This window comes from Dendrobates tinctorius, unplaced genomic scaffold (assembly GCF_039654945.1).
Source record: "Dendrobates tinctorius isolate UK_male_01 unplaced genomic scaffold, ASM3965494v1 ptg000470l, whole genome shotgun sequence".
Classification (NCBI taxonomy): Eukaryota; Metazoa; Chordata; class Amphibia; order Anura; family Dendrobatidae; genus Dendrobates; species Dendrobates tinctorius.
Genome location: NW_027362132.1, coordinates 588679 through 607354, shown reverse-complemented (window position 1 = coordinate 607354; position 18676 = coordinate 588679). Strand labels below are relative to the sequence as shown.

Here is an 18676-nt window from a genome sequence, read left to right as displayed (position 1 = left end):
CCGACTATAAGGCCTAATAGGACATATGACTGCCATAGTGGGGAAGGTCTTCTGCTCAAAACTAACTTTTATAGAGCAGAGCAGAAAACAACTACCATGAATATCTGGCATATTATATGACATCTCTCCTATAGTGTTGGGGGGCAGCACTAAAAATGCATAACCATCCACAATTATGGGCTGTTATCACCAGAAGTTACTAATGCCAAATGCACAATGACCGCTAACCATGGGATGGTGGGTGCTGCATGTGATATTCTGGTATTTATGTCCTATATTTGGTGATGAGCTCCCAGTAATGACCCCATAATCTACTTACTTTTCTGAAACGTTTGTGTTGGATTTTGGTGCACACTCTGGAGGGGACTCGGGATCCTCCTCATCCTCTGAGTCCAGATGTTTCTTTATCTCAGAATGATCTACAAGACATAGGTAATGAAGTGTTATTAGAGGTTGTCAGTATAACGTAGTCACCATTTATACATGAAACATGGAAGACATAAAAACCATGTATGGATATTTGAGCCTTGAAGTCAACATTCACATTGTTGGTGCTGTAGACATGGACATACCTGATAGATGGGACAAGGATGGCAAGAGAAAAGCAGAATCATCACTATCAAATATGAGGACAGATTCTTTCTGCCTGTATGGAAGAAGAAAAACAAGTAAATCACAAGTAAACGCATTATAAAAGGGGTTGTCTCACTATAAGAACACCGACTATAAGGCCTAATAGGACATATGACTGCCATAGTGGGGAAGGTCTTCTGCTCAAAACTAACTTTTATGGAGTGGAGCAGAAAACAAGTACCAAGAATATCTGGCTTATTATTTGACATCTCTCCTACAGTGTTGGGGGCAGCACTAAAAATGCATAACCATCCACAATTATGGGCTGTTATCAGAAGAAGTTACTAAGACCAAATGCACAATGACCGCTAATCATGGGATGGTGGATGCTGCATGTGATATTATGGTATTTATATCCTATATTTGGTGGTGAGCTCCCAGTAATGACCCCATAAGCTACTTACTTTTCTGAGACATTTGTGCTAGATTTTGGTGCACACTCTGGAGGGGACTCGGGATCCTCCTCATCCTCTGAGTCCAGATGTTTCTTCATCTCAGAATGATCTAGAAGACATAGGTAATGAAGTGTTATTAGAAGTTGTCAGTATAACATGGTCACCATTTATACATGAAACATGGAAAACTTAAGAGACCTATTACAGAAAAACCATGTGGAAATATTGGAGCCTTGAAGTCAACATTCCCATTGTAGGTGCTGTAGACATGGACATACCTGACAGTTGGAACAATAATGGCAAGAAACAAATAGCGTTGTCGCTATCAGATAAGGGAACAGATTCTTTCTGCCTGTTTGGAAGAAGAAAAACATGTAAATCACAAGTAAACGCATTATAAAAGGGGTTGTCTCACTATAAGAACACCGACAATAAGGCCTAATAGGACATATGACTGCCATAGCGGGGAAGGTCTTCTGCTCAAAACTAACTTTTATCGAGTGGAGTGGAAAACAACTACCATGAATATCTGGCATATAATAATACATCGCTCCTTCAGAGTGGGCAGTTCTAAAAATGCATGACTGGCCTCGAGTATAGGCTGTTATTACCAGCAATTACTAAGGCCAAAAGCACATTGACTGCTAACCATGGGATGGTGGATGTTGCATTTGATATTATGATATTTATGTCCCATATTTGGTGTGCACATAATCAGCCTAGAGATCCCAGTAATAGCCCCATAATCTACTCACATTTCTGAGATATTTGTGCTGGATTCTAGGGTACAATCTGGAGAAGACTTGGGATTCTCATTAATCTTCATTCTGTTAGCGGTGGTAAGGAGCTACATGCGGAAGCAATAAGATATGAAATAATTGTATGTCTACCTTCATAGGTCTTTTTATACATATTTTTGATTTATTAATCACATACTTTAAAAAGCCTTTCAGAAGATGATGTAAAATTTTTAAAGTCAAGGCTCTCATTGTCCTCACTTGTGGCCTTCTCATCCTCTGAGACGAGATGTTTCTTCATATCCCAAAGGTCTGCAAGACATAGGTAATGAAGTGTTATTAGAGATTGTCAGTATAATAGAGTCACCATTTATTAATGGGAACCAATTGTCACAAAATAAGGAAGACGAGACAAATAGACACTTAGTCTAGATGATGGCTCCTTCTACTTACTGGTAAATAAGCTGGTGTCCACAAGCTGAGGAACGTACACTAGCTTTTGACTTAGAAGGGAATCAAAGTCTAAGTCAACAAGAAATGGATGACCCCTGATCTCAAAAGCTCCTCCTGGATAAAGGAAAACAAAAGTGATTCGGACATTGTCAGAGACAGCTTCATATCTGAACAGTTTATCTTAATTAGAACTAATTACACAACTGAGCAGACATGTAGGAAATAGAATGAAAATCTTAGTAGGGAGAACTATAAATGATGAAGCTGATAGAGAAGTAATGATCCTCATGGACATGAGTGATACGTCATCGGTGTAACAAGGGAATATTGATATTATTGTATCTGTTACCTGTCCCAAGTCTATCCACAGGATTTGCTCTGAGCAGCTGACTGATGAGGTCCTGCAGAAGGCTATCCACAGGATTTATACTGAGCAGCTGAGTGATGAGGTCCTGCAGCTGAGTGATGGGGTCCTGATCATCAGATAGAGTAGCTTGATAAGTATCCCAAATTATATCTCCTGTTATATAGAAAGTTACAGAAAATAAATCCTCTGTATTGGACTATAAGGTAAAGCAAAGGAAATAACTAAAGCCATGTAACCAGGCAAAGCAATGATGGGATTATTCTACTTACCACCGACAATATTTTTATTCAGCCCAGTTTGGAAATCCCCATCAAATGGTGTATAGCCATGGACAAATTCATATAATATGATGCCCATTGACCACCAGTCAATAGGTCTTCCGTAGCCTTTCTTCAGGATGACCTCAGGGGCTGTGTACCACGGGGTGCCACACACCTGGAAACCAACAGAAGATAGAGATGAGAATCGATGAAACGATTATTATGACAAGTTCTTGACATAATAACAGAATTAGAGAAGATAAAATATCAGTGGAAAAGCTGTCTAAAAATGAAGAATGTGGGGAAGAGAAAATAGAGTTATGAGATTTGTACAGAACAAGCTAAGTTCCTGTGTGTAATGCTGACCTCCTCATCCTGGAACTCTCTGGAGATGTCCTCTGCTGATTGCTTGTAGATGTTGGTGTGTGGTATCATGACACCAACTTTTGAAAGTCCAAAGTCGCTAATTTTAATATGTCCAGCAGATGTTATCAGGAAGCTGTGAAAGAGAAGATGATTTTAGCTTTATTGTCCGTGAGATGATAAGGGATAACTTCCCCCCTTTGTTATACTACAGGTATGCACTTACTTCTCCGGCTTCAGGTCTCTGTGCACCACACCGTAACTATGCAGGTATTCCACACCAAGGACCGCTTCTGCAAAGTACAAGCGGGCCAACGGGACAGGGAAATGACCCATCATGTTTAGAAGGGTCCGACAGTCTCCACCTATAGAAGAAAGGAAATATGACCGGTGAGGGGTTTATACAGCAGAACACCATGATCTATAAAGAGAAGTGAGCAGAAACATTGGGGCAGGAGAAAATATATAAGCACAGAATGTACAGAATATTAGTCTGAGGTCATGATGAAATTGTTGTCCAAGTAACTAATGACATAAAGTGATGTCACATCTCGTCTACAGCTGGAGATATTGACGTGCTCAGTGCGGACCGACAGGGAGATCCCACACATCAATGACTTTCCGGGCACCATGGTAAGAGATAACCTATAGTAAATGCTCTGTGGGGATGTAACCGTCCATGGGGATAAGTCTTAATGATGTGAGAGGTGATAAGATGTCAGCAGACATGGGCTGAATATAACACAAGGTGTGGGTCCTACCTCCTACATACTCCATGACCATACACAGGTCAGATCTCGTAGGGAAAGAGCAGAGCATGGAGGCCACAAAGGGACAATCTGCGAATGTTAGGATGTCCCGCTCCAGAAAGGCCATGTCCACTCTAATAGGAGTTTTCAGGCTCCTCTTGGTCACTTTCTTCATGGCAAAGGTCTGTTGTGATTCTTTGTGGCGCACTAGGTAGACGGCCCTGAAGAGAAGGAGAATCCATGGTTTATAATAAATCCTTATTAACAGTCTATATACACAAGTCATTCCATGATCTTTTATACTAATGTATAATAGCAGCTAGAAATCCACATCTAGAACCCATGAAATAACACTCCATAGATGATGGGAGGTCTGCACCACGCCACGTCTGCCCTCACCAGGTCACATTGTAGATGAGAGAATCTACCGAAATTCATCTTGGGCAGATTCCCTATAACCCACCAATAGATAGGATTCAGTAAAAATAAAAATTGGATAAAATTGAAAATGCTCCAATAGTCGTAAGAAGTTGTTTTTTGGCTTTCTCCACAGCCCGAGGCAGAATAAATGGAGGGGCAGGAAGAGGTTAAAATTTAATTATACACATTAGACCCACTTGTCCTCGTCCCTGCCCATCCATCATTGCAGTGCTCCATCCTCTGTGCCGGTCTTTGGCTGTTCTTCCTTCTGCTGCTGGGGCCGGTGATCGGACTCACATGGTTATGGTGGAGGGTGGGGGTGCAGATGTCATTACCGTCAGTATCGTGTCACCCCTCACGTGACCGTGTGCAACCAATTACTCTTATCAGCTCCATAATGGGGCCCCAAAAAACCTAAGATCGATGCGGAGGACAGGGAAACTGGTGTAGGCGGAAGCAGAAGAGCAGAGGAGGTCTAGGACCGGGGAGTGTCGTCTATTATATCATCCCTTTCCTTACAGACTGATTGGTTACAGAACAGTTCGCTCAGCTGTAGATAACTGAGCTGAATAGTGACCTGGAGATGTGGACTCCAATCGTTTCCCTATGACAACACTGACTGGCAGAGCACAGAGGCCGAAGCATTGTCATAGGGAACCCTGAGAAATGGGGATTATGGGAACAGAAATCTCACCCAAAACCTCCTCTGCCGATCAGTTTAGATGTTTCATAGTCGCTCATACGCGGTTCTCCTGCCGGGATCAATGATTTCATCAAGTCCTAAAAAAGAATTAGAAATAATACTAAGATCTAGAAGCTGCAGGAAAACATCTCAGGATGAATCTGTCAGCAGCATAAACCTGGTGACAGATTCCATTTACTATAAATACTATTCTCTAACACCATAGAGTCATCTACGCTTAGAACAGAGCCGTCCCATGGTTATATGGGGATAATACTGGACGGGTCACTCACACCCCATGATCTGGTGATACACAAACACCCCTATGGCTCTATAATACTTACACCGGCAGATTCTTGGATCTCCGGGATCCCACAGATTCCACTGTTGGGATTCGCCAGCGCTGATGGTACTAAAATAGTGATAAAGTGATGAAGAAATAAAATATATTAGTCGATATCAATCCTACATACATAATACCGCAACATAAGGGAGAAATAACAAGACGTCTGTAAACGGGAATAATACGGACGTATGGTGCATCCATAGATTAATGTAAGGTAAGTGGTGGCGGACCCCCAATCATCACATGAATGAGGACCCCCACCCTCGCTGCACACTCCTATATGTAACATGTGCTGACAGGTCCCATTACATGGAGTAGAGAGTGATCTGCCATTATTCCCTGCTGTGTAATATCTGTATATAATAGGGGAACGTCCTACACCGTCATCCCACCACTCCTATATGTAACATGTGCTGACAGGTCCATTACATGGAGTAGGGAGTGATCTGCCATTATTCCCTGCTGTGTAATATCTGGATATAATAGGGGAACGTCCTACACCGTCATCCCACCACTCCTATATGTAACATGTGCTGACAGGTCCATTACATGGAGTAGAGAGTGATCTGCCATTATTCCCTGCTGTGTAATATCTGGATATAATAGGGGAACGTCCTACACCGTCATCCCACCACTCCTATATGTAACATGTGCTGACAGGTCCATTACATGGAGTAGAGAGTGATCTGCCATTATTCCCTGCTGTGTAATATCTGTATATAATAGGGGGAACGTCCTACACCGTCATCCCACCACTCCTATATGTAACATGTGCTGACAGGTCCCATTCCATGGAGTAGAGAGTGATCTGCCATTATTCCCTGCTGTGTAACATCTGTATATAATAGGGGAATGTCCTACACCATCATCCCACCACTCCTATATGTAACATGTGCTGACAGGTCCATTACATGGAGTAGAGAGTGATCTACCATTATTCCCTGCTGTGTAATATCTGGATATAATAAGGGAACGTCCTACACCGTCATCCCACCACTCCTATATGTAATATGTGCTGACAGGTTCCATTACATGGAGTAGAGAGTGATCTGCCATTATTCCCTGCTGTGTAATATCTGGATATAATAGGGGAACGTCCTACACCGTCATCCCACCACTCCTATATGTAATATGTGCTGACAGGTTCCATTACATGGAGTAGAGAGTGATCTGCCATTATTCCCTGCTGTGTAACATCTGTATATAATAGGGGAATGTCCTACACCATCATCCCACCACTCCTATATGTAACATGTGCTGACAGGTCCATTACATGGAGTAGAGAGTGATCTGCCATTATTCCCTGCTGTGTAATATCTGGATATAATAAGGGAACGTCCTACACCGTCATCCCACCACTCCTATATGTAATATGTGCTGACAGGTTCCATTACATGGAGTAGAGAGTGATCTGCCATTATTCCCTGCTGTGTAATATCTGTATATAATAGGGGGAACGTCCTACACCGTCATTCCACCACTCCTATATGTAACATGTGCTGACAGGTCCCATTCCATGGAGTAGAGAGTGATCTGCCATTATTCCCTGCTGTGTAACATCTGTATATAATAGGGGAATGTCCTACACCATCATCCCACCACTCCTATATGTAACATGTGCTGACAGGTCCATTACATGGAGTAGAGAGTGATCTGCCATTATTCCCTGCTGTGTAATATCTGGATATAATAAGGGAACGTCCTACACCGTCATCCCACCACTCCTATATGTAATATGTGCTGACAGGTTCCATTACATGGAGTAGAGAGTGATCTGCCATTATTCCCTGCTGTGTAATATCTGGATATAATAGGGGAACGTCCTACACCGTCATCCCACCACTCCTATATGTAATATGTGCTGACAGGTTCCATTACATGGAGTAGAGAGTGATCTGCCATTATTCCCTGCTGTGTAATATCTGGATATAATAGGGGAACGTCCTACACCGTCATCCCACCACTCCTATATGTAATATGTGCTGACAGGTCCATTACATGGAGTAGAGAGTGATCTGCCATTATTCCCTGCTGTGTAATATCTGGATATAATAGGGGAACATCCTACACCGTCATCCCACCACTCCTATATGTAACATGTGCTGACAGGTCCATTACATGGAGTAGAGAGTGATCTGCCATTATTCCCTGCTGTGTAATATCTGGATATAATAGGGGAACGTCCTACACCGTCATCCCACCACTCCTATATGTAACATGTGCTGACAGGTTCCATTACATGGAGTAGAGAGTGATCTACCATTATTCCCTGCTGTGTAATATCTGTATATAATAGGGGAACGTCCTACACCGTCATCCCACCACTCCTATATGTAACATGTGCTGACAGGTCCATTACATGGAGTAGAGAGTGATCTGCCATTATTCCCTGCTGTGTAACATCTGTATATAATAGGGGAATGTCCTACACCGTCATCCCACCACTCCTATATGTAACATGTGCTGACAGGTTACATTACATGGAGTAGAGAGTGATCTGCCATTATTCCCTGCTGTGTAATATCTGGATATAATAGGGGAACGTCCTACACCGTCATCCCACCACTCCTATATGTAACATGTGCTGACAGGTCCCATTACATGGAGTAGAGAGTGATCTGCCATTATTCCCTGCTGTGTAACATCTGTATATAATAGGGGAATGTCCTACACCGTCATCCCACCACTCCTATATGTAACATGTGCTGACAGGTTACATTACATGGAGTAGAGAGTGATCTGCCATTATTCCCTGCTGTGTAATATCTTGATATAATAGGGGAACGTCCTACACCGTCATCCCACCACTCCTATATGTAACATGTGCTGACAGGTCCCATTACATGGAGTAGGGAGTGATCTGTCATTATTCCCTGCTGTGTAATATCTGTATATAATAGGGGAGCGTCCTACACCGTCATCCCACCACTCCTATATGTAACATGTGCTGACAGGTCCCATTACATGGAGTAGAGAGTGATCTGCCATTATTCCCTGCTGTGTAATATCTGTATATAATAGGGGAGCATCCTACACCGTCATCCCACCACTCCTATATGTAACATGTGCTGACAGGTCCCATTCCATGGAGTAGAGAGTGATCTGCCATTATTCCCTGCTGTGTAATATCTCGATATAATAGGGGAACGTCCTACACCGTCATCCCACCACTCCTATATGTAATATGTGCTGACAGGTCCATTACATGGAGTAGAGAGTGATCTGCCATTATTCCCTGCTGTGTAATATCTGGATATAATAGGGGGAACGTCCTACACCGTCATCCCACCACTCCTACATGTAACATGTGCTGACAGGTCCCATTACATGGAGTAGAGAGTGATCTGCCATTATTCCCTGCTGTGTAATATCTGGATATAATAGGGGAACGTCCTACACCGTCATCCCACCACTCCTATATGTAATATGTGCTGACAGGTCCTATTCCATGGAGTAGAGAGTGATCTGCCATTATTCCCTGCTGTGTAATATCTGGATATAATAGGGGGAACGTCCTACACCGTCATCCCACCACTCCTATATGTAACATGTGCTGACAGGTCCCATTACATGGAGTAGAGAGTGATCTGCCATTATTCCCTGCTGTGTAATATCTGGATATAATAGGGGAACATCCTACACCGTCATCCCACCACTCCTATATGTAACATGTGCTGACAGGTCCATTACATGGAGTAGGGAGTGATCTGTCATTATTCCCTGCTGTGTAATATCTGTATATAATAGGGGAACGTCCTACACCATCATCCCACCACTCCTATATGTAACATGTGCTGACAGGTCCCATTCCATGGAGTAGAGAGTGATCTGCCATTATTCCCTGCTGTGTAATATCTGTATATAATAGGGGAACGTCCTACACCGTCATCCCACCACTCCTATATGTAACATGTGCTGACAGGTCCCATTACATGGAGTAGGGAGTGATCTGCCATTATTCCCTGCTGTGTAATATCTGGATATAATAGGGGAATGTCCTACACCGTCATCCCACCACTCCTATATGTAATATGTGCTGACAGGTTCCATTACATGGAGTAGAGAGTGATCTGCCATTATTCCCTGCTGTATAATATCTGGATATAATAGGGGGAACGTCCTACACCGTCATCCCACCACTCCTATATGTAACATGTGCTGACAGGTCCCATTACATGGAGTAGAGTGTGATCTGCCATTATTCCCTGCTGTGTAATATCTGGATATAATAGGGGAACGTCCTACACCGTCATCCCACCACTCCTATATGTAACATGTGCTGACAGGTCCCATTACATGGAGTAGAGAGTGATCTACCATTATTCCCTGCTGTGTAATATCTGTATATAATAGGGGAACGTCCTACACCGTCATCCCACCACTCCTATATGTAACATGTGCTGACAGGTCCCATTCCATGGAGTAGAGAGTGATCTGCCATTATTCCCTGCTGTGTAATATCTGTGTATAATAGGGGAACGTCCTACACCGTCATCCCACCACTCCTATATGTAACATGTGCTGACAGGTCCCATTCCATGGAGTAGAGAGTGATCTGCCATTATTCCCTGCTGTGTAATATCTGTATATAATAGGGGAACGTCCTACACCGTCATCCCACCACTCCTATATGTAACATGTGCTGACAGGTCCCATTCCATGGAGTAGAGAGTGATCTGCCATTATTCCCTGCTGTGTAATATCTGGATATAATAGGGGAACGTCCTACACCGTCATCCCACCACTCCTATATGTAATATGTGCTGACAGGTCCATTACATGGAATAGAGAGTGATCTGCCATTATTCCCTGCTGTGTAATATCTGGATATAATAGGGGGAACGTCCTACACCGTCATCCCACCACTCCTATATGTAACATGTGCTGACAGGTCCCATTACATGGAGTAGAGAGTGATCTGCCATTATTCCCTGCTGTGTAATATCTGGATATAATAGGGGAACGTCCTACACCGTCATCCCACCACTCCTATATGTAACATGTGCTGACAGGTCCCATTACATGGAGTAGAGAGTGATCTACCATTATTCCCTGCTGTGTAATATCTGTATATAATAGGGGAACGTCCTACACCGTCATCCCACCACTCCTATATGTAACATGTGCTGACAGGTCCCATTACATGGAGTAGAGAGTGATCTGTCATTATTCCCTGCTGTGTAATATCTGGATATAATAGGGGAACGTCCTACACCGTCATCCCACCACTCCTATATGTAACATGTGCTGACAGGTCCCATTCCATGGAGTAGAGAGTGATCTGCCATTATTCCCTGCTGTGTAATATCTGTATATAATAGGGGAACGTCCTACACCGTCATCCCACCACTCCTATATGTAACATGTGCTGACAGGTCCCATTACATGGAGTAGAGAGTGATCTGTCATTATTCCCTGCTGTGTAATATCTGGATATAATAGGGGAACATCCTACACCGTCATCCCACCACTCCTATATGTAACATGTGCTGACAGGTCCCATTACATGGAGTAGAGAGTGATCTGCCATTATTCCCTGCTGTGTAATATCTGTATATAATAGGGGAACGTCCTACACCGTCATCCCACCACTCCTATATGTAACATGTGCTGACAGGTCCCATTACATGGAGTAGAGAGTGATCTGCCATTATTCCCTGCTGTGTAATATCTGGATATAATAGGGGAACGTCCTACACCGTCATCCCACCACTCCTATATGTAACATGTGCTGACAGGTCCATTACATGGAGTAGGGAGTGATCTACCATTATTCCCTGCTGTGTAATATCTGTATATAATAGGGGAACGTCCTACACCGTCATCCCACCACTCCTATATGTAACATGTGCTGACAGGTCCCATTCCATGGAGTAGAGAGTGATCTGCCATTATTCCCTGCTGTGTAATATCTGGATATAATAGGGGAACGTCCTACACCGTCATCCCACCACTCCTATATGTAATATGTGCTGACAGGTCCATTACATGGAGTAGAGAGTGATCTGCCATTATTCCCTGCTGTGTAATATCTGGATATAATAGGGGGAATGTCCTACACCGTCATCCCACCACTCCTATATGTAACATGTGCTGACAGGTCCCATTACATGGAGTAGAGAGTGATCTGCCATTATTCCCTGCTGTGTAATATCTGGATATAATAGGGGAACGTCCTACACCGTCATCCCACCACTCCTATATGTAACATGTGCTGACAGGTCCCATTACATGGAGTAGAGAGTGATCTGCCATTATTCCCTGCTGTGTAATATCTGTATATAATAGGGGAGCGTCCTACACCGTCATCCCACCACTCCTATATGTAACATGTGCTGACAGGTCCCATTACATGGAGTAGAGAGTGATCTACCATTATTCCCTGCTGTGTAATATCTGTATATAATAGGGGGACGTCCTACACCGTCATCCCACCACTCCTATATGTAACATGTGCTGACAGGTCCCATTCCATGGAGTAGAGAGTGATCTGCCATTATTCCCTGCTGTGTAATATCTGGATATAATAGGGGAACATCCTACACCGTCATCCCACCACTCCTATATGTAACATGTGCTGACAGGTCCCATTACATGGAGTAGAGAGTGATCTACCATTATTCCCTGCTGTGTAATATCTGTATATAATAGGGGGACGTCCTACACCGTCATCCCACCACTCCTATATGTAACATGTGCTGACAGGTCCCATTCCATGGAGTAGAGAGTGATCTGCCATTATTCCCTGCTGTGTAATATCTGTATATAATAGGGGAGCGTCCTACACCGTCATCCCACCACTCCTATATGTAACATGTGCTGACAGGTCCCATTACATGGAGTAGAGAGTGATTTACCATTATTCCCTGCTGTGTAATATCTGTATATAATAGGGGGACGTCCTACACCGTCATCCCACCACTCCTATATGTAACATGTGCTGACAGGTCCCATTCCATGGAGTAGAGAGTGATCTGCCATTATTCCCTGCTGTGTAATATCTGGATATAATAGGGGAGCGTCCTACACCGTCATCCCACCACTCCTATATGTAACATGTGCTGACAGGTCCATTACATGGAGTAGAGAGTGATCTACCATTATTCCCTGCTGTGTAATATCTGGATATAATAGGGGAACGTCCTACACCGTCATCCCACCACTCCTATATGTAACATGTGCTGACAGGTCCCATTCCATGGAGTAGAGAGTGATCTGCCATTATTCCCTGCTGTGTAATATCTGGAGATTCATTGTAGGAGGTTATGTGATCGGTTCACCTGTGATCAGATCGCTGCTCAGCTCCGGCTGACTCCTATTAGAGTCAGGGGTTTCCGGGGTCACAGTCGCCCCATATTCGTCGTCGCCTTCTGGTGTTTCCTGATAGATATAATACAGTTAATTAATATGTGGAAGATTTCACTAAATCACCAAATACATGAATCAGGAAGGAGTAAACCAACATTTACTGATGCACCAACTGTAACTCTACAAATCACGCGCCATCATGAGAGCTTTTCTTAGAAAAGTCTCTCACTTATGTGGATTATGTGACACCAGATCTTCTGATATCTGATTGGTGATCTGGAGAAGATCAGAAAACAAGGACGTGTGATAGAGAAGATGATGGCTCCTTACCGGGCGTTCCGGCGAGCAGGCCGGACCTTCTAATACATGCAGGACTTCTTCGGCCAGTTCCTTAACAAAAGCCAAATCTCCATATTGAGATCTATTTTCAGCCTATAAAGAAGAAAAGACACAAAAAGAAAAATTCAGAGATAAGAAAGGAAACAATGGAGGCGGCCATTGTATGTGTCCTCTGCTCCTCTCTGCATATCTAGGGACTCGTTGTGTTTTATATGGAAGGAAAGAAGAAGCTTCTCTCCCACAATTATTATCTATGACTATGGAGAAGATTTGTGCCGAGTGTCCGCCACTTACCTGCTGTAGTAATGTTCTGATGTTGTGACGTAAATCCGTCAGATACTCTGATGTTAGTTTATCTTCATTGTTTTTGGTCAGGCAGTCATTGACTAGCTCCACCACCAGCCGGTGAGTGAAACAGAGGACGCCATCGGGTGGTAGAAGCTCAGTGTTAGGGAGATTGTTGGTAAGAGTCTCCAACAGAGCATCTACCTGAAAATCGCTCAGACATAATCCAGACATAGTGAAAAATTGCAAACGCTCTCAGTCACTATAGAACCATAAATGGCACCGGTGACCCTGTGAACATTCTATAAGTAGGGACTGAGCTGTGATGTCACAATGGCCAAGAATCACCTGTGATGTCATAATGGGCTAGCATCACCAGTGATGTCATAATGGGCTAGCATCACCAGTGATGTCATAATGGGCTAGCATCACCAGTGATGTCATAATGGGCTAGCATCACCAGTGATATCATAATGGGCTAGCATCACCAGTGATATCATAATGGGCTAGCATCACCAGTGATGTCATAATGGGCTAGCATCACCAGTGATGTCACAATGGGCTAGCATCACCAGTGATGTCACAATGGGCTAGCATCGCCAGTGATGTCACAATGGGCTAGCATCACTCTGTCACTCTGATGGTCCGTATGGCATGTGACTGTTTTCTGGCTCTGTCTGGTTTTTTCCCATGCTGAATACAAGTATTTGCTGTGCTTTTACATGCATTTTTTAATTCACTTGAATAAGTAAAATTTGCTGCAAAACTCCTGAAACACTTGACAAACCACTGATTTAAAAAAACGCTGAGATTTCAGAATCCTTGTTTTCTAGGTCAGTACTATAAAATGAGTCTACATATTAGTCCATAAGAAATTGACCAGGTCACACTCCGTACATTAGATTCCTAAACAAGAGCCCCGATCATGGAAAAAAGGAGAGTCTCTATACAGGAGCCTCTCACATCATTAGAAGATCATCAAAAGGGAATTGATTTCAGTTCTTCAATACAAAAAGTGAGAGTCACCTATTCTATAGAGTCATTACACACAGACATCTCCATCTGTGATACTCACACTGACAGACTCATGGATCTCCGGGGGCTACGATTTTCCATTATCAGGATTTGCCAGCACATTTGTTCCTAAAATCTGAATAAAAAAATCTGAATAAATATAATATATTAGATTGTACCAATCCTAAATATGTAATGCAATGATATCATTAGGAAATGACAAATCTCCATGTTACACTGGGCAACACATTTTTTCCAAAGTTTTGCTTCCTTGAAAATGTGACGTGATTATAATAAACCCATTAGAGCCCAGCAGAAATATAATTTCAGATCGTCTGCATCACTTTACTGAACTTGAAAGGGTTCAAAGGCGGGCTACTAAAATGATAAATGGAGTTGGTTCACTACAATACCCAGAAAGGTTATCAAAATTAGGTCTATTTACTCTAGAAAAGAGAAGACTTAGGGGAGACCTAATATATATGTACAAGTATATCAGAGGGCAATACAGCGATCTCTCCAATGAACTGTTTGTACCAAGGACTGTGACAAGAACAAGGGGGCATTCTCTTCGCTTGGAGGAAAGACAATTTCTGCACCAGCATAGAAGAGGGTTCTTCACGGTAACAGCAGTGAGGCTCTGGAATTCTCTTCCTGAGGAAGTGGTGATGGCCAACTCACTGAATGAATTTAAGAAAGGAATGGAGGCTTTTCTTGTGAGTAACAGTATAGAAGGTTACGAATAAAGAATATTATAGGTAGATGGTTGACCCAGCTTAGGGGAAGGAATTTTTTTCCCTATGGAGAAAATTGGCTTCTCCTCTGTGGGTTTTTTGCCTTCCCCTGGATCAACAATGCAGAACAGCTGCACTAAAAATAGGCTGAACTAGATGGACATAAGGTCTTCCTTCAGCCTTCAAAACTATGTTACTATGTTACTTAGAAACGTTGTGAAACATGAGATGACGTTTTACGGATTATGAAGCATTAGGTCATTTGTAGTCACCGTCTGGTGCGTCCCGTACTAGTGTCCGGCAATAGTCAGCCAGCATTGATGGAGTCCAGGACACTTGATAATGCTTTTTCATAGTAGCAATATCTTTGGGAAACCATTCGCCATGGTCATTACTAATGGCACCAAGATTTACAGGGAAGAATTCCAAATGTGAATGCAAGAAATGAATGTTCAATGACATGTTGCACTTCATCGCTTTGTAAGCTTCCAGAAGGTTGATGACAGTTTGATGTAATTTGGGGTTGGGTTGTTGCGAAAAAAATTCTGGGAATCATCCTTGAATGATTTCCAAGCAATTTTCTCATTCCCCGCCAGCAGCTCCTTGAATTGCTTGTCATTCATGATGTGTCAGATTTGTGGACCAACAAAAATGCCTTCCTTAATCTCAGCGTCGGTTATTCTTGGGAACATTTGAATATTGAATTATTGATTAGTATTGGTATTGGACGGTGAACATTACCATTGTGTAACAAGACAGCCTGGAGTCTTTACACTGATGAGTCAATTAGGAGACACCACTGTCTTAACTCATGCGAGCAATCCAAAGCTGCAAACAACCCACCAATGTCGGTGCAAAAGCTCAGGTTGTCAACCAGTTCTAAGAACTGTGTTATGACATCTTAGCGGCTTCGAAAGACAGAAACTTTTGTAGCGGGTGACAGCAAATGCCATCCTTGAAGTCTTGAAGCCAGTAACTGCATTTGGTTTTGGCAAACATAAGTTCTGGAACAAGTCATTAAGTTCTGGCTGTGATATAAGATGAGGCTCACCAGACATACATGGCTCAATGTCTGAATCAGCATTGTTCCCCATCGCTGACCCATGGACAGCAACATCTTCATTGGATGCCTCCACTAGGCTCCTTGTCTCTAGAGGCTTTGCTACTGGACGAGGGTCATCATGTGGCACTGGTCTCATAACTGAAGGCAGATTAGGATATTCCATGGACTTCTTGTTCTTTTGTAGGAAAACCTGGGACATTGGTTAGACAGATGTAACAGTCACGTGATCCTTCTGTTCCTGGCACTGACTTATGAGAACCTCTCATCCAACCTGTAAGATCAACAGATGTGAGGAGCCCAGGATTTGTCTTGATCAAGCTCATAGGCTTTCATGATGAGAGCTGTCATGGTGCATCTTTGAGGCTTCAACATGTAAGAGGAAATCCCCTGTGACGTCACATAACCTCACCGTATCATATGAATGATGCCGTCAGCAATGTTTCTAGTCTCACTGCACATCAGGCATGCGCACTAACCTGTTACCATGTTTATTGTGGGCTAATGAAAGGGCAGGAATACAGTCACCAAATACTGCTATACATAGCAGCCAATAAGACCTATATTGCATAAATAAGAATGATTAAATATGAATTCTGAAGCGGAACCTGTATAAAGTACTATGTGCAAGTTAAAGTGACAGTGTACCTATTTATCAATTCAATAAAAACATGAAAAAGGAACTAGATGAGAGATAAACCCGATAATGTCTAGATATAATAAGTAAATGTGAATTAATAGCTGCCCCTAAAAGTGCTAATCAGTAGTGACAGAGTTCCGTTTCAATCCTAATGCACTGAGTCTACAAGTGGAAAACATTTTTTATTATTATGATCAAATATAGTGACTAATAAGATCATAATGTGCGGGTAAAGGGAACGCTACCCCACAACAAGCAAATGTTTCATAGTTCATTCCCACATTTGAAAAGTAAGTCCAAGAAGAAAATTGTATTGCAAATACCAACTATAGATTGTCATCTCGGTAGCACAAGGTTGTGGATGGAGGATCCTATCCACCAAAAGGATCATTTTCTGATGCGATCATTGATATAATGATGCCATATATGATGTAATATATCACCAAGGGATTCAGGAATCATCAGGGGTTAGAAACAAATAACATTTAATGGAAATAAACACACAAATTAAAATCTAAATAAGAGACAACATATTTAGAAATATGGGACAAAACTCAAATGTTCATTTAAACCTGATAGTGTCATGGTATCAAGGACTAAATCAATATCGTCTTTGAAGACAATGGAGTCTACGAGACAAGGGTGAGAGGGTGATGAAGGCTAAATTTATGTATAGCCGAAACGAGTTGTATGTCTAACAATAAACTGGATATTCCTTGAAATATTCGGAGTAATTAATGAATCAGCTGGAAGCGCTCCTTGACAAACTGGAAATCCTTTTCTGCATGGTTTCAAGGACTGCAATCCACCTAAATTCCCTATGAAGCACTGTAATCCACCTACATTCTCTTTGATGAACTGTGATTCACTTACATTCCCTATGAAGGACTGTAATCCACCTACATTCCCTTTGAAGGACTGTAATCCACCTACATTCCCTATGAAGGACTGTAATCCACCTATATTCCATATGAAGGACTGTAATTCACCTACGTACCCTATGAAGGACTGTAGTCCACCTACATTACCTTTGATGGACTGTGATTCACTTACATTCCCTTTGAAGGACTGTAATCCACCTACATTCCCTATGAAGGACTGTAATCCACCTATATTCTCTATGAAGGACTGTAATCCACCTATATTCCATATGAAGGACTGTAATCCACCTACGTACCCTATGAAGGACTGTAGTCCACCTACATTACCTTTGAATGACTGTATTCCACCTACATTCCTTTGGAAGGACTGTAACTCGCCTACATTGCATTCCCTTTGAAGGACTCTAATCCACCTACATTCCCTTTGAAGGACTGTAATCCACCTACATTCCCTCTGAAGGACTGTAATCCACCTACGTTCCCTTTGAAGGACTGTATTCCACCTACGTTCTGTTGGAAGGACTGTAATCCACCTGCAGTACATTCCCTTTAAAGGACTGTAATCCATGTACATTACCTTGGAAGGACTGTAATCTACCTACAGTACATTTCCTTTGAAGGACTGTAATCCATCTACATTCCCTTTGAAGGACTGCAATCCACCTACATTCTATTTGAAGGACTGAAATCCACCTACATTCCCTATGAAGGACTTTGAAGGACTGTAATCCATCCACAATCCTTTTGAAGAAACGTAATCCACCTACATTCCCTTTGAAGGACTGTAATCCACCTATATTCCCTTTGAAGGAATGTAAACCACCTATATTCCCTTTGAAGGACTGTAATCCACCTACATTCCCTTTGATGGACTGTAAACCACCTATATTCCCTTTGAAGGTCTGTAATCCACCTACATTCCCTTTGAAGGACTGTAATCCACCTACATTCCCTTTGAAGGACTGTAATGCACCTATATTCCCTTTGAAGGACTGCAATCCACCTACATT

General features: G+C 42.5%; 1 protein-coding gene across 1 annotated transcript; it reads right to left on the bottom strand.

Moving 5' to 3' along the window:
- Nucleotides 1-1033: 1033 nt before the first annotated feature.
- LOC141077906 (microtubule-associated serine/threonine-protein kinase 3-like) lies at nucleotides 1034-15422 on the bottom strand. Its single transcript, XM_073564677.1, has 15 exons — nucleotides 14413-15422; nucleotides 13044-13145; nucleotides 12686-12785; nucleotides 5404-5471; nucleotides 5072-5157; nucleotides 3970-4178; nucleotides 3435-3573; nucleotides 3212-3344; nucleotides 2855-3020; nucleotides 2568-2738; nucleotides 2219-2332; nucleotides 1965-2077; nucleotides 1784-1875; nucleotides 1307-1380; nucleotides 1034-1137 (listed from the first exon to the last, which is right to left on the bottom strand). The coding sequence occupies exons 5-15, from the start codon at nucleotides 5149-5151 to the stop codon at nucleotides 1034-1036; spliced, it is 1395 nt and encodes a 464-aa protein (XP_073420778.1). The 5' UTR covers nucleotides 5152-5157; nucleotides 5404-5471; nucleotides 12686-12785; nucleotides 13044-13145; nucleotides 14413-15422.
- Between the last annotated feature and the right edge of the window lie 3254 nt (nucleotides 15423-18676).

Coding starts and splice junctions, on each gene's coding strand:
- LOC141077906 (XM_073564677.1), bottom strand. CDS start 5,151: ATGAAATCATTGATCCCGGCAGGAGAACCGCGTATGAGCGACTATGAA. Junction 4,179..5,071: donor ATCGGCAGAGGAGGTTTTGG/GTGAGATTTCTG, acceptor CCTTCTCTTCAG/GGCCGTCTACCTAGTGCGCC. Junction 3,345..3,434: donor AGAGACCTGAAGCCGGAGAA/GTAAGTGCATAC, acceptor TCTCTTTCACAG/CTTCCTGATAACATCTGCTG.